Source organism: Ambystoma mexicanum, chromosome 1p, assembly GCF_040938575.1.
Source record: "Ambystoma mexicanum isolate Mex_15411 chromosome 1p, UKY_AmexF1_1, whole genome shotgun sequence".
Classification (NCBI taxonomy): domain Eukaryota; kingdom Metazoa; phylum Chordata; class Amphibia; order Caudata; family Ambystomatidae; genus Ambystoma; species Ambystoma mexicanum.
The window spans coordinates 196,921,297-196,946,072 of NC_090921.1; the positions used below are offsets into that span (position 1 = coordinate 196,921,297).

General features: G+C 43.2%; 1 protein-coding gene across 1 annotated transcript in view; it reads right to left on the reverse strand.

Moving 5' to 3' along the window:
* Nucleotides 1-720: 720 nt before the first annotated feature.
* The window catches only part of LOC138466089 (extracellular calcium-sensing receptor-like), a 137,993-nt gene continuing 113,937 nt past the window's right edge, over nucleotides 721-24,776 (reverse strand). The window contains exons 7-10 of the mRNA XM_069607227.1: nucleotides 2,926-2,971; nucleotides 2,724-2,751; nucleotides 2,612-2,634; nucleotides 721-948 (exon numbers count right to left, since the gene is read on the reverse strand). Of these exons, the coding sequence (XP_069463328.1) occupies nucleotides 721-948; nucleotides 2,612-2,634; nucleotides 2,724-2,751; nucleotides 2,926-2,971 (325 nt within the window). The remainder of the gene's footprint in view (nucleotides 949-2,611; nucleotides 2,635-2,723; nucleotides 2,752-2,925; nucleotides 2,972-24,776) is intronic.

A 24,776-nucleotide genomic window follows, 5' to 3' on the forward strand; every position in this document is an offset into this window, starting at 1 on the left:
GAAAGAGAAAAATGCAGAAACGATGAGGCATCGGACGACAGTTGGGAGGACGAATCACCGGATCATGAGCCTGAGCCTAGTCGCATGGAAGACGTTTCCAACTGGTGTACCTGCAATCGGTACAAAGTCATGCAAACCGAGGAGGAGAACTGCTGCTGCAGAGAAAACTCTGGATACTTGGCCTACATATCGGAAGAAGACACACCACCGCTATGCCACACCGAGCTGCATGACTTCAGGGCAGCCTGCCTCACAAGGTCCGTGTTGAGGATTATGATGGTGCTTATGCGCGAACTTCGCAAACAGTTTGCCCTCGCAATCCGAGCAACGAGTAAGTGTACTCTAGATGTGATATCACTTTGACGACTGAGGCCACTAACATTTCATATGTGTCTCCTATATTGTCGTAACTTTGATCTATCACTGCCAAATGAATGTAGTCTGGAAATTCAATACATCTCTCACACTTTGGGACAATCATAGTGGTCATCTTATGTGTCTTTCAAGTACAACTAAGAAACAACATTTCTCTGTGCCCCAAACATTATGGATTGCATGGGTGTTCACTTTTGTAATGTGTCTACACTTTAAAGCCCAAGTTGATTGATCCATGAAGTAACATTTGTATGGGCAACTATGATATGATATGATATTTTATTTATATTGCGCTCATTCACATGTGTTTCAGAGCACGAGAGCCATAGGATACATGGTGCATTTTCAATTAAAGTTTGTACACTTATAAGGGTTAATTTCAATACGGTATGTATGTTTCTCTTCCACAGGTGGTACAGGCTGGTGGCCTATCATTCGTTTACATGGTGGCTTCATGGGAGGCTTGGATACCGCGTTCGAAGAGTAATATCCGACTGTGTCGATGGAGCCATACAAGCCAACTTCCCCAGTGACAGCGGTCAGTACAGGGATTTCCCCACACTGTGCTGCAACCTGAAGTATACAATTTGTAGTATATTTGTACCATCAACATCAGCAACAAAATAAAATACAAATAAGCTTTTATGAATAGTTGTTTCAATGTTTCAGTGAATCAAAGACACGCTCACTTGTCTATGAGTGACATGCAACAATGCTTGGTGCCCTTTTACGCTCACCTCCTCTGCAATAATCTATCCCCCCTCCACTATCAATGGCAGCTCGCACCTTTAGCCGTGCCCTCCCAAGGGGGTTGGCAGGGTGGGAACGGCCGAGGTGCCAAACACCATGTACACATAAAAGGTATCTTCCACGTAGGGTCCATTGTGCGCATGGCCTCCGCAGATCCAGAGTCTCCAGGCTACCCTGAAGCAGACTGAGTCCCTGGAATCAACATAAGTGTGTCTCCCTTCAGCATGGCCAATCATGCCCTATCCACTCTCAATGGCAGTTCGCACCTTTAGCCGTGCCCTCCCAAGGGGGCTGGCAGGGTGGGAACGGCCGAGGTTCCAAACACCATGTACACATAAAAGGTATCTTCCACGTAGGGTCCATTGTTCGCATGGCCTCCCCAGACCCAGTGTCTTCAAGCTCCCCTGAAGCAGACCGCGCCAGAAACATGTCACACATTCACATACACACCCACTTTTCGAATTCTTTATAATCCCCTTGATATTTATCCTGAGAACATCTGTGAGCACTGGAAGTCAACTTGTGATCGTCCTACCTGTGAACATCTGTGAGCACTGGAAGGCAGCTCTTGATCGTACTACCTGTTCTCCTGCTACTAATTCCCCTACTTGCTGAATCTAATTGTTTGTGAGTCAAGGTAAGGGCAGAACACCTATTAACTTCACTATATTCATCTCTTTCTGATCTCGAAATGTCTATCTATTTTGACCAAATGTACCCAGTAGTGTAATGTTCATTCATCGCAGTGACTTTACCATTGTCTAATGTTTCAAGTTTTCTGATATCGTTATATAGCAAATTTCATCAGTGTTAATTGCATCTTTCTCGGACCATGTCTACAAGCATGTTTCCTTTTGATGCATGACAGTACATTGAATGGGTGAGTAACACGTTACGATTTGCGTTACATCAATGAATTCTGTATGAAAGTTATCTCAGTGTATATTCAAGAACGACACACAGGTTTTGTGCCAGGATCCATGCCCCTGACCCTCTCAGGTATAAGAGCACCCTTGCAGCAGTGGGACTAAAGCCGTTCACACTGGCCCCAAAGGCCTTACAACTACATCAGAAACATACATGGAGTCAGTCCTGGCGCCTTTGGCACCAGGTTCATTATCAGGAATAAAGCAATACCAGTGTTGGACCTTAATCCAACATGGAGGCCTATTACATAGCTCAGTTCTTTAGAACCAAGCCATGCGGTCTAGTATTTTGGGTGGGGCTGGGCCTGGAACTACTTGGCCTGGAACTACTTTACCTGGGCTATTTAAACCACACCCAAACAGCAGAACACGCTTCGTGTTATTCTGCACTCCTGCATGTCTACATGTCCAGCTCCTGCTCATCTGCTTCTCTGGCAGCCCGATCCTGAAGCCTAGATCTGGATTCCATTAATAACATGGAAGAACAAGAACAGAAATAGCGAGCAAGAACTCTTACCTGTGAAGGAACCGGTCTTGAATCCATCCTGCGCTTCGCTTACCTCACTCCGGAGTTCGTCGCAACCTGCAAAGGTAAAGAAACAAGAACAGCATTAATAACAATTCTTACCTGGGTAAGCAGCAAGTCCCGGCAGCACTCTGTGCTTCTCTTACCTCGCCCATCTCTGGGTTTCACCGCAACCTGCAGGGGAGAAGGAACAAGGTCAGCATTAACAAAGTACATACCTGGGCAAGCAGCGCTTTGATCGCTCATCACTCCGGAACATCACCGCAACCTGTACAAAGAAGTGAAGAGAGCACAGGTCAGCAATTAACAGCAATAAACAGCGCAGCGCTCCGCGCATCAATAGCTCACTGTGATCTTCGCCATCGGCGCAGCAACACAGAGATCGCAACCATCCCTGTGAAAATAAAAAGAGACATTGTTAGGGAACAGCGTAGTGGTGCAAGACGCCGAGAAGACAGAGAAAACAGAGGGAAAGAAAGAAACATAATAAAGACGGAAAAGACATTATAACTCACCTGGAAGACAGCAAGTATAGTCGGAGTCGCAGCTGGTCTGGACCCGACATAAGGGCACACGGACCAGTGAAGCAACTAGGTCCACGGAACACCCCCACCAACCACGTGCCCCTGAACAGAGACGCAGGAGGGAGAGTTCAACACACAAGGGAGGGGATTTGGACCAGAGGGAGGTGGGAGACCACCCATCACAGAACTAATATCTTAACCCTCCATTCTCCTGTTATAGGCGCTACCCAACGTCTGGCACATAACCAAGCAGAGAGGGGTCCGGGATAGCGCTTGGACCTTCAGGCTGTCTTGGGAGATGTAAGGTCCAATCGATTCCGCATCTGCTGCATGCACTTTACCCGGGATATGTACGATCAATCTAAGTACACAAAAAAGCATCAACCCAGAATGTTCCAAATGCAATTCCAACTCTATTGATACACACGCTGCCTCAGGTGCGTCCCGGATGATGAATTAGCTGTAGGTGGTGTGGTACTGAACCGATAACTACATAAAAGTATTGGTGTTTTTGGTGTAAATGTTTCTTACTAAAGTTTGCATATTTACCAGATTGTATTACTTTATAACTATACCACATTTTACTACACATCTGTCCCGGGTTTAATGAGTTTCGAATAAAGTTATATGACCATAGAAAACATGGCCTGGTGCTCTGCAAAAGAAGCATAATCTTTTCATAATCAGTCGATTGACATATCAATTTTTATAGGTGAGCATACTGACGGAAGCACAGACCCTCACAAGTGACAAAACTACCGGCACGTCTAGTATACCAATGGTGAGCCCTACAGACTTACAGAAGTTCATCTTGTCGACAGTTGGATCTTCTCACATATCTAATGCAAATCTAATTTTTCTTTTAACCACTTCATGACAATGCAGTGAAAATGAAGGAGCAAGATTCTACATCCATTTATTTTCCAGAGTCAACAACAACTTCAAGTGCCTATCAGGTAATTTTTATCCACTTTTCAATGACGAGAAATTATTATGCTTGTAATTTAAAATAATATTACATTGTTTATGTATCCTGTCGGTTGTTTACACTTTTTGTCATTTATGGGTTTCTCTTTATATGTACCGTTATCTGCATCCCATTGTCTCTATTCCATTTCGCTGTTTTCATCCGTACTAAAACAAGTACTGTGTTACAGGGGGATGCTGGTACTACAACTTCAATTACATCGTCCTTTGCAGCTGGTCCAGAGTATAAGGTATGCGTAATGACAGTTCCCTTGAATGAAAGAAAGTAAATCATACATAGGATGCTATTAGACAGTGACATTCATATAAACGGGCAGTGTTTCAAACTTTTATGGTGTCAGGTCTAATGTTGTTTCAAACTTTTATGGTTTCAGTTCTAGTGTTACATTTCCTCTCTAATGCAGAATACATTGCAAAATGTTTGAGGGCAACATTACGATCAGTATGTTTTGCACGGTGACCTCTGGTCAAGTACACTTGCCATCAATCAGGTGAAATTTGAAATGTATATTTTGACCAAATGACGTACACTGTTTGCGAGGGTATGATTGTAAGCGCTATGTGCGATGAAAGATTTTAATTTCCAATACCATTGACATTTTTTTTTTAAATGAATATTCTATTCAAGGAATGGACAAACAGTGTGGAATTAGAAGCGGAGGCACATGGATCAGAGGAGGTGGATCAGGTTGCCGGTGTGGTCAATACAGAGAAGAGCACGGTTTCAAGAAAATCAAGATAACAAGGGTAACTAACAAACAATTTCTTTTCCTCAAAGTGTTTTGGCCCGGTGTATTCTTCATAACATGTTTTTGTATTATTTAAAGTGCTATCTGCCGTATGTGTGCTATATATTGGACATGTTTTTACAATCCATCTCCTAGAGGCCCAGAAGGAAAAGAAGTATAAAGACACAGAAAACAAATAAAACCAAAGATGCTGCTTGCCAAACAGATTTCACCATGGATCAACTCCTATTTGAGGCGCAGCGTGGTCCAGTCAATAAGCAGACTCGAGATGCTTATGTGCAATGGCTGTTGGATATTTTGTGTAAACTTGGGGTTTGGCAGTATTTTCTTACCGCCAAAAGATGAGCGGTACCTTGGTAATACCTATCCTCGTGTTTAGATTGGGTTTGGCCTCACATCATTCTAGTGACCATACCTTTTTACATTATATTGGAGAAGCTTGTAATATGTACTACTGGTGGTATTTTGTGGTAGTAGATTACTTAGTGGTGAGCATAATTTTCCTTCCCTACATTATAACCCCATCATACAAAACCTTCCCTACTATTATAATACTCCTAGTGATCTATAGAGAGTCTTGGACCTACATCCAGGGACACCCAATACTTTTACATAGAGTGCCACCTACAACCTGTGGCCGGTATCACGGGTTTATCTACAACAGTGATCTATGCCCATAGGCATTGCTGGATCATAGACCTCCAGCAATCTATACAACATTAGGTGCTCTCGAACAACATGCAAGGAGAACACATACACACACAGACCTGTTTATCACTGCTTGTTCTTGTTTATTATTCTATCTGCATGGACAAAATGACAAATGTATTACCAAAAAGAATACTTCTCCCCTGAGTCATAATTGCATTTCCAAATGCAATAAAAAAAACTATACGCCATCTGTGTTTTATATATTATTTGTATTGCAGACAAATACAATTGGCAATAGAATTTTACCATGTACATGCATCATTATCTGTAACAAAAGAAGAGGAAAAAATACTGAGACATAGCAATATTCACTTTGTATCATTATAACATGATGAATTAAATGCAGGGGATTTCTATTGGCTACTCTCCCTAAATGATATTTTTAGCAGACCATCGTCAAACAACAGTACACAGTAACCTCACTTCAACTCTGTGTGCTTACCAGAAAGATTTGTAGCTCTCTCCCCCACACGACCTTCTTTCACTCGCCTCAGAAGAGCAGCCCCAGCCAACAAACTACTTCTGTTAATCTTAGATGTTTGCAATGCGCAGTGAGAACAGAGGGTTCTCCAGCCAGCGCTGAGTGAGACCAAGCACATCTGTCTCAGAGCCCAGTCATCCCAAACTAACTTCTTTCTGACCGTCTTCCCCTCAGCGGGGCTCTGCACCTACTCATTTTGCCTACATAATCTATCTGCAGACACTCTGCTCCAATCAGGTTGAAAGGCAGCATCACCCTTCACTTTTGTACAATAGGATCTTTATCAGGGAGCAACTATTTAAAATATCATTTCCTGGTATGCAGGCTTTCTGCTTGCTGCTAACACAGAAAGAGAAGGAAAAAAACTCCAGTGCACGTTTGAAAAACAAATTTCAAAATATGTATTTTCACCTCATTTTGTACATGGAACTACATTATAATGTTAATGAGTTCACTTTAGTGATTAGTAAGTGTTAATTAAATCAGTCAGTTGTATAAATAATGCAGTCTCCTATGCATGAGGTATTCGAGAGAATAGAAAAGAAATGTGGTGCACTTTTACACTTTGCAGCTTCACATTGAGCTTTTTTGCTGCATTATAAATCCTGTACCTTGCATGCTTCCAGCCACATATTCACATGTTATACTGACAACATAAAACTGGCTATATGTGTGTGCCACATTATTGCTGGCAACAAAATGCCATCACATTCAGTGAAGCGCTACACACTCCAAGGTGCTACAAACATTATAAATCGCTATATATTACTAAAGGCCTGAGACTGAATTGAATGTGACTGGCTAAGACAGCAAAGTGTTCTTGGACCATTGCTACAATGTGAAAAATCGATAAGAATAAACCAAATATAATGACGATGCAAGGTCTCAGTGAGACCAAGGACATCAAGGTCCAGTTCCTCAAGAAGGCGTCAGATATCAAACATTCCTCTGATATCTGTTGCCTTCTTGAGGAACTGGACCTTGATGTCCTTGGTCTCACTGAGACTTAGTTTACGGCCAGCTCTGTCACCAGCTTTGACACACTCCTACCTGACGGTTACAAGATCCTCTCCGTAACCAGGCCTAACCGTGCTGGGGGGGTGTTGCCCTTATCTTCCCTGAGTGGATTCCTGCCACTGTACTCCTACGCAGACCTACTCCTCTTTTGAATGCCTTGTCTGCCGACTCTCTCTCCTACCATTCCCTTACCGTGGTTACTATCTATCGCCCACCCGGTCAAATGTCCTCCTCCCTCTCCGAGTGGGCGAACCTCTCCTCCTCACTCCTGTCCTCAACCACGCAACTCCTCTTTCTGGGAGACTTCAACATCCACCTGGATGCCTCCTGTCCCCCCTCTGGATTCTTTTGCAACCTCTGCGACTCTCTCACTCTCTATTCTCCCGTCTGGGCCAACTCATTCTGCAGGGCACACTCTTGATGCTCTGATCTCTTCTGACCTTCCCCTCTCTGTCCTTCTCTCCACTCCTCTCTCCTGGAGTGATCACTTTCTCTGATCCTCCCACCTCACCTTCCCTACCCCTCAGGCAAAGCCACCTTCATCACTGCAACCCTCCTTCTCGGTCATCCGACCCATGCTGCCTTTGATACTGTCAACCATGCCATCCTGCTCAACCGTCTCTGTGATAACCTGGGTATCACTGGTCAGGCCCTGGCATAGCTGACCTCTTTCCTCTCCAATCGATCCTCCCAGGTCCAACTGGGCTCCTTCCTCTCTGACATCTTTTTCTCTACCTGTGGTGTCCCCCAGGGATCTAATCTCTCTCCCTGGCTGTTTAACCAGTATCTGGCACTCCTTGGCCACCGCACCGCCGCTCTCTGCCCCAACTTTCACTGCTATGCAGATGATACCCAGCTCATTTTCAGGCTACCCTCAGCCTCCTATTCTCCTTCCCTCTTCTCTTACTGTCTTTCTGCTATCCAGGAATGGTCTGCCGCCAATGACCTCTGCCTTAAGGCCAGTAAGACTGAGATTCTACACATCGGCACACCCATTCCCTCCTTCCCTGCAGCTCTCTGGCTGACCTTTGTTGGCCCTCTTCCTGCTCCTACCGGCAAGGCAAAAAACCTTGGGGTCATCTTCGACTCCACACACTCCTTCTCTCCTCACATTTCTGATGTTTCTAACAAGTCACACTACCAGCTGCACCTCCTAAGAGGTATCCTTCCTTTCCTCTCCTTCCCCCAGAAGCTCACTGTCTCCAGAGCCCTGGTTCTCTCGAAGCTGGACTACTGTAACAGCCTCTATCTAAATCTGCCTGCCTCTACTCTCCGCCCTCTGCAAGTCATCCAGAAAAGGTGTGCGAGACTTGTTCTTGGCCTCAAGCCCAGGGACCGTATCTCTCCAGGACTGAAATTGCTAAACTGGCCCCCTGTGGCTGTGAGGATTAAGTTCAAAACCCTCTGCGTTGTCCACAAGGCCTTCTGGGGCCTGGGGCCAACATACCTTCAACTCTCTCTTCCTAAATATCTTCCTTCTCGAGCTCTTCGCTCATCCGCCTCCAACTCCCTCAGGGTCAGCCGCTTCTCCAAGCAACGAGTTGGGGGGAGATCTCTCTCTGCAGCAGGGGCCTCCCTCTGGAACAGCCTTCCTGCCTCCCTGTAACTTGACGAGAACCATCTCCGGTTCCGGAAGCACCTCAAAACTTTCCTCTTTGCTTCTGCTTTCTCTCCCCCTCTCCCCTGCTAAATCACTGAAACTGCACTGAATCGGCAACTGGGCTACTCACCAATCTCGGTCCTTAGCCCAGTCACTCTCCACTGCACTGCCTCCCTGGCAACCCCTGTACTGTGGGACTGTCTCTGTATCCCTACAACCCCCCTTCCCAGCACTTGTCTGCACTTATCTTGCACTTGCCACCAGCTGGCCCTTATTATTTATCTTGTATTTTACTAACCCTGTACTGCACTTTCCCCTCTTCCTTCCCCCTTGCACTTTTCCCTTCCCCTCTACCCATGCACTTGCGCAATCTGAATGACACCTGGCCTAGTAGGATCATTGTCTGTCTCCCCTTGTTCCACCCTCCCTGCCTCGTCGCGCCTTGAAACACTTGTGTATAGGCGCGTTACAAATGCCATATCATATCATATCATATCATGGGAATTCATCACGGAACACTTGACACAATCTACACCTGCCAAAGAAATTCCACCCAATAAACATTCAATGTTGACGGTTTCTCCAATTTGTGTGCAAATAACACGAGCTGAACTAACAGAGACTGAAGCTTCAATGCAATTGACCGAGGAACTTGCCAAAGATCTCAACTTCAGTGTGGGCAGTTTGGGCAATTTGTCCACCACAGTTGAGTCACAAAACACATTCATGCAGGATTATTGGCTAATAAAGGAGCACAAATAAATTCTATTCGACAGCTGCCTGGTAGAGACTATACTGATGCTGAAATGTGTGCATCCAGTGATGGGGAAAATATGGGGGGAGCCATTGGTGAATGTGACATGTGTATTGCAAGGCACTATCCTGAAAATCCAAGCCACCTGTCTCAACCTCCATTATACTGTTTCATGGTCGGCTCAACCAATGCTCGACAAAGTGCCAGCTGGAAATCTACTATGTTCAGCAGCTTAACCTTTCAGTGGCTTTACTTTTAGTAAGTTGTCAAAGAGAATTATTATTCCCCGCTATTAGTCAAGCCTAGAAAATCGAACAAATGTCAATTGAAAGCACATTCTCTGGCAAACGGTTCAGGCTAGCTGGCGATGGACAGTGTGAAAGCCCGGATTTTCAGCAAAGTACTGCACATACCACTTTCAAGACATGGAAAATTGTGAGTTGGAGATCGTGCAGGTGTCCCAATGTAAATCCTCTGTGACCATGGAGAAACATGGTTTCATAAAATCCGTCAAACATCTTCAATTGAGGGGGGATGCAAATAGACCTCATAGCCACTGACAGACATGTTTCAATAGCCAAGGCAATGCGAGAGCAGTTTCCACACATTTGTCATCAATTTGATGTATTGCACATTGCCTAATCAGTGAATAAAAACATTACTGCTGCTGGTAAATAAAAGGGTTCAGAAAATATTTTACAGTGGTCTCAGTCTTCCAGCAACCATCTTTGGTGGAGCTCCACAACTTGCCATGGGTCTGTGGAAAATGTTTTTGAAAAATGGCGCTCATTGAAGCAACACTGTTCACTCATGCACCGAAAATTAACATTTTCACGAATGTACACATGGATCTTTATTGGAGGAGCAGGAATGCAATAAGAAGTGGTTGGTTCCATCTTCACCTCCACACAAAGCTCTTGAAAAGAGAGTGTTTCATAAAACTCTTTTAATAGACCTAAAGGCACTCACAGAATTCTGTCACACCAGAGATTTGGAGGTGTTCCACAATATGTGTCTAAAGTACAGACCCAAAAGGTTGCATTTCACTGTATACGGTTTGCAAGCTAGAATATTACTAGCGGTCTTAGCGCATAACGTGAACATAGGGAGAAAACTTTTGAGAACTGCAGGAAATTTTGGGATGCCACGTTACACCTTGGCCTTTGCAAAACGAATCAAAAAATGGGTGGCCAAGCCAATATACAAGGAAATGGAATTCAATTTTGTGAAAGTTCTAATTTTCACCGTGTTCGCCATGCATACTCATGGAATCAATCCTGATTTTATTCCTAGGACACATACATTGCAACAAAACTTTGCAAATGAGCCCTGTCCACCTAAAGCGGAACTCGTTGAACAGTTGACTTTCCGATACAAATGATTTGCAGCAGTGTCCTTAATGTGCTGACTAAAAACTGTTGGGATATGTTCCCCAATTATTGTACATTGTACATGAACAATGGAGTGCCATTAAACTCGAATTTCAAAGCTATTAAAAGTGTTAAGAAGTATTTAACTATGCACATTTAATCCGGTTTATGAATCATTCATTTATATCTCGAACGACAACATGCATGTCTGTGGTTACTTGGTGTATGTGAAGCTCGACATAGGTGGCCATAGCATCCAAATTGTTTTTTCAAATGAATCCTCTTTCTTTTCTTGCAAGAAGTGCCTGTTGTAGGATGCCATAAAGTGTAACTCATTGTTTTCACCCTTCCTGCTATCGCCCCGCTCTTGTGGGTCCTTGACTAATCAGGGCACGGGAGGGTCAGATGGATATCAGCATGATAGGAACTGCGGGGTCTGAGCTGGTGTTGTCAAGCCTGGCGGGGAGTAGATTTTTAGTGAACACCGGGAAGTTCAGTGGAGATAGAAGTTCACTTGGATTTATAACTTGTCAGTGTCTCAAATTATCCGTAGAGAACATTCCTCCATGAAAATAGGGCCCCTGCATACGTGGAAATGGGAAGGACATGGTGGGAACGGGCTGAGCTAGGCACTGTGGATTGCAGAGCTGCATTTGTACAGAGAGATGGATTTTCGGGCCTATTAGGAAGATGTCATTGGGCCTTTTTGAAAACGGTTTCCTCGTTATCTGTTTGACTTACTGTAATTGGAACTGTTGTCCAAAATAAATAAATCACTATCACTATAGATGAGTAGAAAAGTATTCACGTAAGGGCGCGGCATTGGTGGATGCCAGCAAACAATTTGTTTATTTTTTTAACATATTTCAAATGCGATGTTGGTCGGCCGGCCTAATCCCACACATTGGGTGAAGGTCAACTCGTTTGATGTTGCTTGTTGGGAGTTCACACCGACGCGTCTTGTACAGTATGTTTTTGATTTGTGGGTTTCCTTCACAAAAACTAAACTTAGCATACACGATCCAAATAAGGTTCAATTGTTGTTCGGAAGAAAGTGAGGATTCGCTATGTATTGAAGAACGGGAGTTGTGTAATACCCGCAAAAATGATAAGCTTCTCTATTTTGAAACTGGACAAAGGAACATGTAATTTCATTGTATGAAAAGTGTTGATCTGAGCGAACACTCTGCGTTATGCCAAGAGAATTGAAATACCAAATATAATGTAAGTTTGACTAAAGATGAGTTTATAGACGAGTCAAGGTTTTATTTTCTGACCGGTATTGCTTGCTTACATTGTTATGGGTTGTTTGTTTGTTTGAGGGATATTGTGACGACACGCAAACACAACCTATACATGGGCAGTCCAGCACCTAAATGCTATGACAATTCCCTTCTGAACTAGAGATACTACAGCAACCCCATACACATGTTTGAGCCTTGTTGTGCCTCATCAGTGTGGTTGAGCTGTGCCTATCTGAGTACAGTGAGCACGGGGTCCACGTTTGGAGTCCCCCAGGTTCCACCAACCACAAGTTTGTTGCTAATATTCCATTACAATGCCGTCTATGTGTTTTTTAAATTTTTCCGTCAGCTTCCGCATCCCATTGAGCTAAACATACTCCACAGCACTAACCTCTCAAGCACATCATAGACTCAACTTTCCACAATGTTTTCTGTGTGTTTCCATTGATTCTGGTTTGTGTTCATTATTAGGTTTCACCCGGTGCAGAATTGAAAAGGGTAAGTGGATACATTTGAATAAAGAACAGCTACTGAAATATTTTTTTGTTATATTTTCTACACAGCTACATTCTTCCTTTCTGGGAATGTCATTGTTTCCAGATCCCGAATGATGGCTTCATTAGCCGGCAGTGGCAGATACACCTAAACGGATGGATTTCGATTTCGCTGATGTATGACGATTGCCTGGGACCTATATGCGCTTTGGCAGTACCAGCGATAAGGAGCAACCTGTCATTGTTTACGGTGGTCTATGAAGAAGCTGATGCCGAAGCCTTGCGATTCAAGGTGCGTTGAATGCGCCTCTTCTAACGAAAGGAACACTATGTGCCTCATGATAAAGATTTGATGCTTGAACACAAAATAAAATAAAAACACATTATAAATGGCAGAGTATTGGTGTTTCCTTTAAAAATAGTGTTTTCTATTCCGAATTGGGACATGCTGTGCTGTGAGAGGATGTGAGAGTTGATATTCCGGGATCTGCGTCAACTGAAGTTTATACGTAAGTGATGACTGGGTGCATTTGGCTACGCTGCCCACTAACAGCATGACAATAGGTGGAGAATATCGTTAAGAATAGTGATGTCAGCTTCGGGGGCGGGTGATATGATTTAGTGCCGCGAGGACACTTGAGTTTAGGGCGATGAAGCAACGGATAAAATTGGCACAAGATGGCCGCGCCCCACTCGTTGATGTTGCAAGTGTAAAAGTGAGGAAAACTAAGGTGAGGTGCATAGGAAATGTTTTTACAATCAATCACAGTTCGCTTAACACCACATACCCGAACGCTCGGGACATTAATATTTTTGAGCGCACTATTCCTTTAAGGTCACTATGGTTTAGAGGAGAACACAAATATTGTTGACATACCACTAGTATATCATTTGTTCAGGTTCTTCATGGGGACAAATAATTGCAGATGAATACCCCAAGGGAGAGCAATGCTGAAAGAGCAGCTTCCTATAAAAATGGTGAATATAAGATATGTTCATGTAAATGCTTAGAATGTGCTGTAAGGAACTAGTCAGCCTACTACGGTCCGCCATTTGTGACAATATCTAGGGGTTAGCAAAAGTTTTAGCAGCCCGGCAGGGCGGTCCTGTAAGCTCTATGTACAATTTATTGGTTATCGGCTTGCGTGTATGTCCCAAATGCCATGGAGTGGAGCGACATCTATAGAACAGAGACACAATAGAGGGGAAGCGTGTTCATGAAAAAATCCTCCCACATCAAATGAGATATGAGAAAGCTCATAGGGCTGTTATGGCTTCCCCTTACTAACCATGCACATAACGCAAAGCTTTACGGTCCAACCAAGCGATCGTGAAATCTAGATGTCTGCTCTAAGCGCAGTTGGCTTGCGCATATATGCTGTACTGCATCACACACTGCAAAGCGGGCATGTTATGTTGGAGGGCGTGCATGCTTATCAAGTCCACCTCAAAGTGCATTGCTAAGCAGAGCGCCATCTTGGCAGGTCTTATTTATCGGTAACATTAGTGTGAGTTGCTCAAACTCTATGGTTCTCATACCAATGTGGCTAACTGACACAGTGTTTCTTGTATATCAATGTGGTAACCAACAACCTGTGGTTTCCTGGTGCAGTGTTCCTCAATGAATGCTGCACTGTTATGCTCAGCATTTGGAGTCACAAACTTGTAAATATTCCTCGCACCTCCCCACGTGGTGCACAGTGGATCACCACGTTGACATGAATTTGAGGTGTGGGAGCTCCAGACAAAATAAAGTTGAGATGAATGCAAGAATGTCAGACAACAGCACATGCGAGGAGCAAAGACCTACAGCTTTATCAAACTCACACTGTCATGTCTGGAGTAGTCTTGATAATTTTCTCTGTAGAAATCTTAGGTAAGTAGTCCTACAGGCTGAGAACTACTGAGTTTATCTGCAAGATAAAACACCTATCACACAGGGGGCATGTCTCAGTTGAGACCTGTTTGCAGAGAATTATGGTGGTGGATCCACCATGCTTCCTTATGCAAGAGTTTTCGTTGTGGGTTTGACGCATAATTCACAGTGTCAAGTACCCACCAAAGCATATCACCCAACCATTAGCATGTCCACACTTAGATGGAATTGTAAATTTTAGCATGTCCACACTTAGATACAATTGAAATCTTAGCATGTCCACACTTAGATAGAATTGTAAATGTTAGCATGGCCACACTTAGATAGAATTGAAATCTTAGCATGTCCACACTTAGATAGAATTGAAATATTAGCATGTCCACACTTAGATGGAATTGTAAATGTTAGCATGTCCACACTTAGATGGAATTGTAAATATTAGCATGTCCACACTTAGATAGAATTGTGAATATTAGCCTGCGTCGCATCTAGATGGAATTGTGAATCTTGGCATGTCCACACTTAGATATAATTGAAATATTAGCATGTCCACACTTGGATGGAATTGTAAATGTTGGCATGTCAACATGTGGGATGTTTTTATCCATGCATCCAAGCCCTACCTAAAAAACTGTGCAGTACTGGCATTGAAAACATCATGATGGCCAGAGCTTCCCAGAAAATGCCCAGGGAAGTGCATGAAGAATAGGCTGCCACTCATTTTTGCCGATGTTATGGGCACAGAAGGGCACTGGCTAAAACCACCATTGGACTACCCACACAGTAGTCTGAAACCATTGGGAATGGCAATGCTGATTGCCAAAAGCAACCTAGAATTGTGGGGAATTCATTTTCTTAAATCCCAAAAATGGGTGCAGTACCAGTACTCACCACTATCAGAAAGCCGGCGTTTTAAAACAGCACCAGATTTTTTTTTATATGTGTAAAACTGAATAGATGAACCCAAAGCATGCCAAAGAAAGACTTACTGAGAGGTGGATCCAATGTAAAGTTATATTCTGAAGTGACTTGAAGGTTTATAACAAGACTGACTGAGCTGTGGATTTCAGCAGTTTAAGTAAATTTGGACTGAAAGACACTAAAAATCTAAATGTTTAAAAGAAATGAGTGACCTACTTTTGAGTGTCACATAGGTTGCAATTGTTTAAATGTCATAGTTAAACTTAGAATCAGCATTCTACTTGCATATGTAAAATGGTTAGTTTTATTTGAATGCAGGAAACTGGGTAACTAAAAGTGACATTAGCTGGGGCCTGGCTTAAGGAACTGAATTCTGCCTACCAGCTACCCCCGACAGGAGTTGAGACTTGCACAACAGCTGTGTTTCCAGGCCTAGCTGCCTGTTTGCTGCTCCCACCAAAATGGATATGACACTTCTCTGATTGAATTACCTGGGCTCTGCAGGAAATTGAACAAAGCCCTGTCCTGACTCAGGCAAATGTTTTATTATGGGGGCCATAAATGGCTTCCTCTTGAACAATGGGCCTTCCAGGGCCCAGGCAGATGGTTTATTGCAGGGGTAATAAAAATGGCTTCCTCTTGGCAGAAACTGGGAGGGGGAGAAACTGGAGACAGAGGCTGAGCTTGAAGAAAGTGGAAAGACTGGTTTCTGTACCATGTGACCTGAAAAGACACACCCCTGTAGCCAGAATATGGTTTTAGAAAAAGATGAATAACTCATAGTACGGACTTGTCATAATTATTTAAATGATACCATAATTCTTGTGATTTTTCTGCCCACATTTTAAGAGGTTTTTAGAACTGGTGGCATGATCTGGGGGCAAGCTAGCAGTTAAGAGGGTATTACTTAAAATGTATGCATGTTAAAAATCTGACACTTCATCAAGTAATGTCCATACTCCTTGCGCACATGTGTATAAATTTGGGGTAATGTCCGATATTGCGAAACCAGTTAAAAAGTGCAAATGTCGCCATTTCTGAATGCAAGCTCCCAGGAAGAGCAGATTTGGACAGGGTATACCTCCTGTGATATGTGATGGGTGCATGTAATTTTAAACAAATGTGTACCTGTGCAAATATGTCTTTTGGGTCAAAATATAGATTGTGTGTAATTTGACAGGGGTGGGTTCTCTGTACCATAAACAGACCTCATCATGATGACACTTCATTTCATTCCCCCAATCAAGGGGAAGAGGATGAAGTGGCCAATGACATGTGGAGAGGGGTAGAGCTTAGTGATGCTGCACACACACCCATTTTCAAAACACATAAAAGCAGACAGTCAGGACAGATAGGGACATTCAATTCCAGTTGCTGCAACGCGCTCTGCTGGACCATACCACATCCAGAGATCCAGACTTCAAATCCATCACTCTCCAGAGAAAGCTGTGCAGAAAGATCCAGAAGCAGTGCTGTACCCAGAGAGAGAGCAGAGCTGACCCAGACCACTGTAAGCAGAACCAGAGAGCTGACCCAGATCACTGTGAAGTGCCGAGACCAGACCAGAGTCCAGTCTAAAACCTGACCAGATCCGTGGCGAGGCCCATTCTAATTCAAGAATATAGTGTGAGTACCTAGCAAGACTGTGCAGAACCAATCTCTTAGTTAAAATAATATAATTCAATCTATTTTAATCTAAGTAGAACTGCCTCCTAACTGTCACCTGCCATTTGCAAAGCTGTCACCTGTCATTTTCTAGTTGCTAGCTGTCACTTGTCTTTTTGAACTTTAAAATTTCAAATCTGAAAAACGACCTTTACCATATCGCTCATATCTCTGTGACCGTTTGTCTTAGAGACTTGCAGTAACTTTCATCTGAAAGCTGGGAATCATGGCTTTTCTACGAACCTAGAACCGCATTCCTACCCCCGATACTTTCGCCGCAATCGCGAAAAACGCACTCGCGAATTTGCCGCGGTTTGCAAATTTCTCAACGTGTGAAAACAGCAGTTTTCTTGCTTTCAGTTGCCAAAAAATTCGATAGTAAAAATAGTAGATCCTTGCTAAAGTGAGCCTGAACTCATCCCAAGTATATTTCACTCACCCTGAACCTCCTAGAGGGAATTAAAAGCATTTCAGCATATTCCTCACTTCATTGCCAGCACATATAAAAGCATTTTGGGCCTGTGTTTCCAACTTCTGTAGTGTAAGCTTGCTGGGGTGAACTGAATTACATTTGATTGCATTTCTGAGAACTGTGTGCTTTCCTTCCATTTCCTTGCATTGCATAAAGGGGGGAGGGGATCGCCAGAGAAAAGTGATTACATTGTTTTGTTGAACGCATATTGAGTATTTTCTGTACTGCATTTTCATTCCACCTTGCATCCATTTGAAACCATAAAGTATTGTTGCTATCTTATCCATCCTATAACCACTCATCATTGATTATAAAGAAGTGTGCTAGTGCCAGACTATCCATTATTGATTACTGCTCAGATTAGGTGTGATATTCTATTATTAAATTATTATAAAGTGTGATATATATATCTATTGTTTAAATTATCAAATAAACCTTTTAACTTGCAAAACAGAACTACTTCTTGGCTCAGTGGGGTCAGGGATATTCAAAGAGAGGGGTGTTATATAGGGGTAGTCATCCAGAACGCATAAACTGGACATAAAGATATATCAATAAGGGTTTCCATTCAGTATCCCAGACTAGGCATTGACTTAGCTGTAGTGTTGAATTGAATCCTCTTACAAACACTTGGATGGAATTGTAAATATTAGCATGTCCACACTTAGATAGAATAGTGAACATTAGCCTGCGTCGCATCTAGATGGAATTGTAAATGTTGGCATGTCCACACGTAGATGGAATTGTAAATATGAGCATGTCCACACTTAGAATCCTGAACATTAGCCTGCGTCGCACATAGGTGGAATTGTGAACATTAGCCTGCGTCGCATGTAGATGGAATTGTGAATATTGGCATGTCCACACTTAGAGAGAAGTCTGAACATTAGCCTGCGCCGCATCTAGATAGGACTTTGATTGAAGGAAAGCATGCCCGCGCCTTGATGAAACTTGAATGTTAACATGTGCCACACTTAGAACTGTGAACACCAGCCGGCGCCGCATCTAGACAGGATTGTGAAGGCCAACAAGTGCCACACTTAGACAAAACTGTGAATGTTAGCATGCTAAAGGTCAGGTATCCCACTAACCAATATAACCTCAAACTCTGCATACCTATCTCACCCAAAAACTCACACAACCATCCCTCGCACCACAAGCCACACGCACTTCACAACACTGCAACAACACATAAGCTGGAGCAGCAGCACACGTGGACTGACACCAATCCAATACCTGCACCAAACCTCAGCACCCGGTGTATACCGAGTTGAAGCTGCCAACAGAACACCACTCCTCTCACTATCCTACTCCCTCTTCATCTTACTAACCCAAATCACCTTATCGTTTGCAGATCCGCCAGAGCGCCTGGGGACCAATTCCGTTGGTGACGGTGCGCAGTACAAATACCTTTAACATTTAACATTTAGCATTTAACATATCATCTTCAGTATGTTGGTATTGAATAAAATGGGAAACCCTGGGGGCATAGATGTTCCTGCATCGTAATCTAGACCAATTTCATTAATTCTGATGCAGATTTCCTTTGAAGTCTGGCCTACATATCGAAGACCACACAGACACTGTATACAATACATTACATTTGTGGTTTTAAAGTTGGAAAGGAGTCTTAACTACCATTGTCTGTCCTCAATCTTGAACAATTGGATTCCTTTGGTGAATCTGCACACCTTAGAGCTACTGCATGAGAAGTGGCCCCAGAGGGGATGCAAATCCCAGTTGGAGCTGGTTGCCCTGTCCTGTGTCCGGTATTGCCCTGTAATGGTCCAATTTGTCCTTTACATTTCTTGACCTTTTAAAGGAAATTGTTTGTATAATGAGCAGAGCAAATGAGTGCCTGCAGCCTTTATTACCAGATCCAAAAAAAATGATTTGTTGTTGATTGAACTCCATAGTGAACTTAATGGTTTGATGAAATGAATTGACCCAGTAGGAAAAATCAGTGTCTCCTCGCTTCCTGTCCAAATGAAGACAGATGTAATGGAACCAATTCCCAAACTAGGTTCCAAACTGATTGGTCTCAGAGAGAACACATTCTTTATCAAATGATGACATGAACATTATCACCAAACTGGGCGTAAATCCTGTGCCAATTGTCAAACATGTGATCTGCAGAAATAATTGGTTTGCATATTTAAACATGTTCTTGCGTAGCGTTATGCTCATCACGACAGTAATGCAATCTCCTGGTACACGTCGTTGTGTGAAACCATCGGCCAAATGTTCCCCGATCTTGTCAATAGCTTGGTCCTGCTGGATATCTGTGTATAATGATTTGATGTCAATGGTGACCAAAAGGCTAGAGCTACTGTTTAATTCAGGACCTTCATAGTGTTTGATAGTTGCCATTGTGTCCTTGATATATGTTGGAGATTCTCTGCTAATAGGTTGAAGACAACATCCACCAATTTGTAGCCGGAAACAATTGGTCTTTCAGGGGTCTTGACACATCCTTTTGCATATTGGGTAATGCATAGAAATTTGGGATCCTCTGTTCAGAATAGTTCAAGAAGTAAAATTTCTCCAAAAATACAAAAAGCATTCTCGAATGGTATAATGTAAAACACAGGTTTTTAAGTACAACATACGTCATAAATAGCATCATGGTTAGTGATAAGAAAACATCTTCCTTATTGGTTAGTGGAATATATTACCTATACATCCTATACGTGAAGGCTACTACTATTGGATATTCTTTAACTGATGGCTCCTCCTAATGGACATCCTACTAAAAGTGTTTATGAGTATTCTATAACCTTATTGGTTGGCAACATGCTACAGTGGCCAATCTGACGGACACAATCCTAATTGATCAGTATTTTGCTCATACGACCTTGGGCAATTTAATATGATGCTAGGATGTTTGGTTGGGAAGGAGAGATGGACGGACTGCTATGATTCAGTTTGAAGAAGTCTACTCCCTTCCCATTCCCAGGCCTGATACCTTCATCTGCCAATTTGCTTGTGGTCTTGGTGCTGCCCCAGTGCCTGACTGAACCACAGAAATAGCAGATGCACTGTCTAGTTAAGCCAGGAATAAATGGTCAATGTTCCGATCACGTGGTAGACGACCACTGCTCAGATCTCCTTTTCATATATTAATTGAGATTGCTGCTATTCTAATGCGTATTCAATGCTCTATGTATTTATGTATTAAAAGGCTGCTTGACACAGTAGCTCCTTGCACCTGGAGATCAAAAGCTACCTGTATGTTCTCACTACTACCAATAGAAACTAATTAACCTTTAGAGTTGCATGCTGTGAACTTCTAGGAAATGGAATCTAGTGGTTTTGATTCCCTGTTGGGGATCCCTTTCTTAACGGCCTTGATGCCTGAGCATTAACACTAACACACTGAACACTAACTGCTATCCCTAAGCATTACATTTCCCCAAGCTATTCTGGTGACGGTTAAGCACACTACTGCTGCAATGTCACACAGAGTCTCTCGCCACAATGATTTTGTCAACGCGCCCATCTTCAGTTGATTTGGCGACAGCTTACCCGCTTTGAACTATCCACTTGACTATCACCTAGACTCAATCATCTGTCTCTACACTATCCTGATTATAGTAACTACCGTATAGAATACTTATTGACAAGGCTGCTCAGCGTATCTTTAACTTAGAGCATTTTGTTATTCTGCACACTGCCTAGCTTTTTATTGAACTGAAGCCCACTGTTCCACAGTTGCACACATTGTCCTGTACAAGCGACCATCCACCGCTTTCAAGGCGCTGTATACTTGCAAGTTACTGTGCTTGAGAATTTACACTGTTTAATCTAAACGCTTGACATTCTAACTATATCTCTAGCCATATATGCTGTATGTGCTTAGTCATTGGCAGCTGCTGTTAGCCTTACCTGACTGCTTGTGGCTCCATCCTGCTAATGTGTTTCTTACAAGGGCCGTATGTTACTCTATATTAAGACTACATAGACTGCAACACTATCACAGGTGGATGCACAACAGCGACAGTGATACTATTGCCTTATAGTTAACTATTACAAGCAATCGGTATGACAGTATTTTGAACTAGTCTGCCAAGTAAAACTGTGTTTGCACCCTGTTGGTATCACTTGAACTAGCCGACTTTGCCTAACCTTGATTTTGGACCCAATTGGTAGAATCCCTGAAGCAGCCTGCAAGGCAAAACTGTGTTTTCTACCCTCTTGGTAACAACTCAAACTAGCCTACCATGCCTAACTGTGCTCCTCCTTCCACGGATAGCAATGCTCTCTAGCCTACCTTGATAAACTGTACTTCTCTACCCTATTGGTAACACATCAAACTAGCCCACTATGCCATTCAGTGTTGCTGTACCCTATTGGTAGTATTTGAATTACTCTACTAATCCACACTAGTTACCACAAACTATTGTTAGCAACTCAAAATAGCCAACTACCGCAGACGGCGCTGCATCACCATGTATGTGACAGGCATATATCCAGTACTACTAAGGGCCATTTTATATCTGATTTCTATGAGCGGCACCACAAGCCCACACACCCTATCTGCACCTTATAAAACTATGATAGGTCATTGACCAACACTCATATCCATCCCATCAATACCACTGCTACCCAATAATTCAAGTCCTGCTCAACCACTAACCTCTATCGCTAACATCCAGGACACGCCCATAATTTACAGACCATGCAGCTCCTCTACCAGAAACCACAGACTCCGCTCTAGGTTACCTGAACTATTTGAACCTCTTGCCAGGTCATCAATCAATACAAATATCAAAAAGCTAGGTCCACAACCTGAACCTACCAAATCTATCTCATACACTACCCATTCCACTCATCTGCTACCTAAGAACTGCCAGTGGAACAAACCACGCATTGTACCTCTCGAGGGTGCAACAAATAACCAAAGCCCCCTTAAACCACTAATAGGAAATAATGCCCCACACCTCAAAGGTGCCCTAATAAACGCCCACTCCTTAGTGGCACACGCCACGGAGATAGCCGACCTCTTACATGCAGAAGAATTCGACTTCCTTGCCATCACCAGTCTTGGCTTCATGCTGCAGCGGGCCCAGCCCTCATGCTAGCAGTCCCAGAGGATTACACAATAATCGGTACACAATACTCAGAGCAGACAGAACCGAGGCAAGCGGTGGAGGCATAGCTATAATAGCCAAAACTAACCTAGCTATGAGACTGGCCCCTTCTCCAGATGTCAAGTCTTGTGAATCCTTGGTCGCTAACTACCAATCTCTGACACCCAATCTCTTACTATTAACTTATTATACAGACCCCCTAGCCCTGCCAAGTTCTTTGAAGAGGATTTAACCACCATCATTTCCGACAACCTAAAGAATAGCTCACAAATCCTTCTGCTAGGTGACTTTAACCTAGAAAGACCCTAAAGTCCTCCAAGCAGCACTAATCGCTAGCACTATCAATGAACTAGGCGTCAGTTAAAGAGCAACTCTCCCTAACCACAACAAAGGATGAACTCTTGATTGGGTGGCAGACTACAACTTTAACGCATCCATCGTGTCCATCACCCCACTATCTTGGACAGACCACCACCTGCTAGCATTGTCTCTGGAAGCCACAACAATGATCACTAAAAACAACCCACCGGCCCCATCCATTCCCCACTAGGAATAAACAAATCATTACCACTGATAAACTTGTACCTCTAATACTACCAACCCTGAACTCCCTACCAGAGTCCACTGATCCCTCCACACTAGTAGACAAATACAACAAAATAATGTCCAAAGCCCAAGACTCCATTGCTCCTCTAAAATTAAGAAAGAGCAAATCCAAAATGAATCTGAATACTTGGTTCTCTCCATACGTCAAATCATTGAGACTGGAAAAAAGAAGAAGGGAAGCAATATGGAGACAGCAACCGTCGGATGATCACAGGTCCAACCTTAGCAATATATCCTCCCACTATAAGAAAGAAATACTCCTAGCCAAACAAGACTCCTATAACACAAGAATTTCACAAGCCACCTCAAGTATAAAATAACTTTTCTTAATCCTCAAAGAACTCGAAACTCCTATCCCTGTGCCAGATACCTGTGTGAAGGACAAAAACTGGTGCGCTAGCATTCAAAGAGCCCTAACCGACAAAATAGCATCCCTCCAAGACAAGATCGCCAAAAAAAAAGAAAACCTTCACATCTCAACCCCACAATCTAGCACACCTACGCCCTCACACAAACCCCTACATCTCTTCAGCTTCTCCAAGGTATCTATCCCAGAGGTTGAAAAAGTCATCTTCACCCTCAAACCATCTAATTGACAAGGAGACCCATGCACAGCCAAAATGATTAAAGATGCTGCTAGACATCTATCACCCTTCATCTCAAAGCTAATTAACGCATCCTTTTCTACCAGTGGCATCCCAAGCAAACTGAAGGAGTCCTGGGTACTCCCACTCCTCAGTAAACAGACCCTAGACCCCTCCATACCCACGAACTACAGACCCATCACCACAGTCCCTTTCCTGCTCAAAATCTTAGATAGGATAGCATACCTCCAAATCCAGCAGTATTTAGAACAAAACCACCTCTTAGGAGTCCATTGGTCTAGTTTCAGGCCCCAACACAGGACCAAAACAGCACTGATTGACCTCAAGGCCCAAATCGACGCACTTAGAGACAATGGGAAAACCGCCCTGTTACTATTACTCGACCACTCAGCAGCGTTCGATTTGGTAGACTATAAAGTCCTCTGTAACCACCTGGATTCGGCCGCTCACTTCTCACAAGAAGCAATAGGCTGGATAAATCCTTCCTGAATAATAGGACCATGCAGGTCTTTTCACCTTCAGTATCTGCCGACCTCATCCCCATTAACTGTTGGGTGCCACAAGGCTCATGTGTCTCCCCTACCTTGTACAACATATTCACTAAGCCCTTTTTTGATGATCTCGATGGTCTTGGTATTACCTACACTAACTATGCAGATGATACCCAGATCATCATACCGTTGATGGGAGATTATGATAAGGATTTGGCCTTGGTGAATAGAGTGTACCTCATCATGCAGGCATGGATCGCCACTCATTGTCTATGCCTGAATGATGACAAAACCAAGCTCATAATCCTCGGTACTACCAATAACCTTAATATACTCAGCCATAAATACACCAGTTTTAATATAGATGGCAACACCATCAAAGTCGCCAAAGAAGTTAAAACATTAGGTTTCTATCTAGACGCCACCTTATCCTTCATCAAACAGGTCAACTCCATGGCCTCCATCACTGCTTACACATGTAAGCTAATTAGAGCTGCTAAGCCCTTCCTGTCCACGCACAGCTGCATCACCTTGGCCAGAGC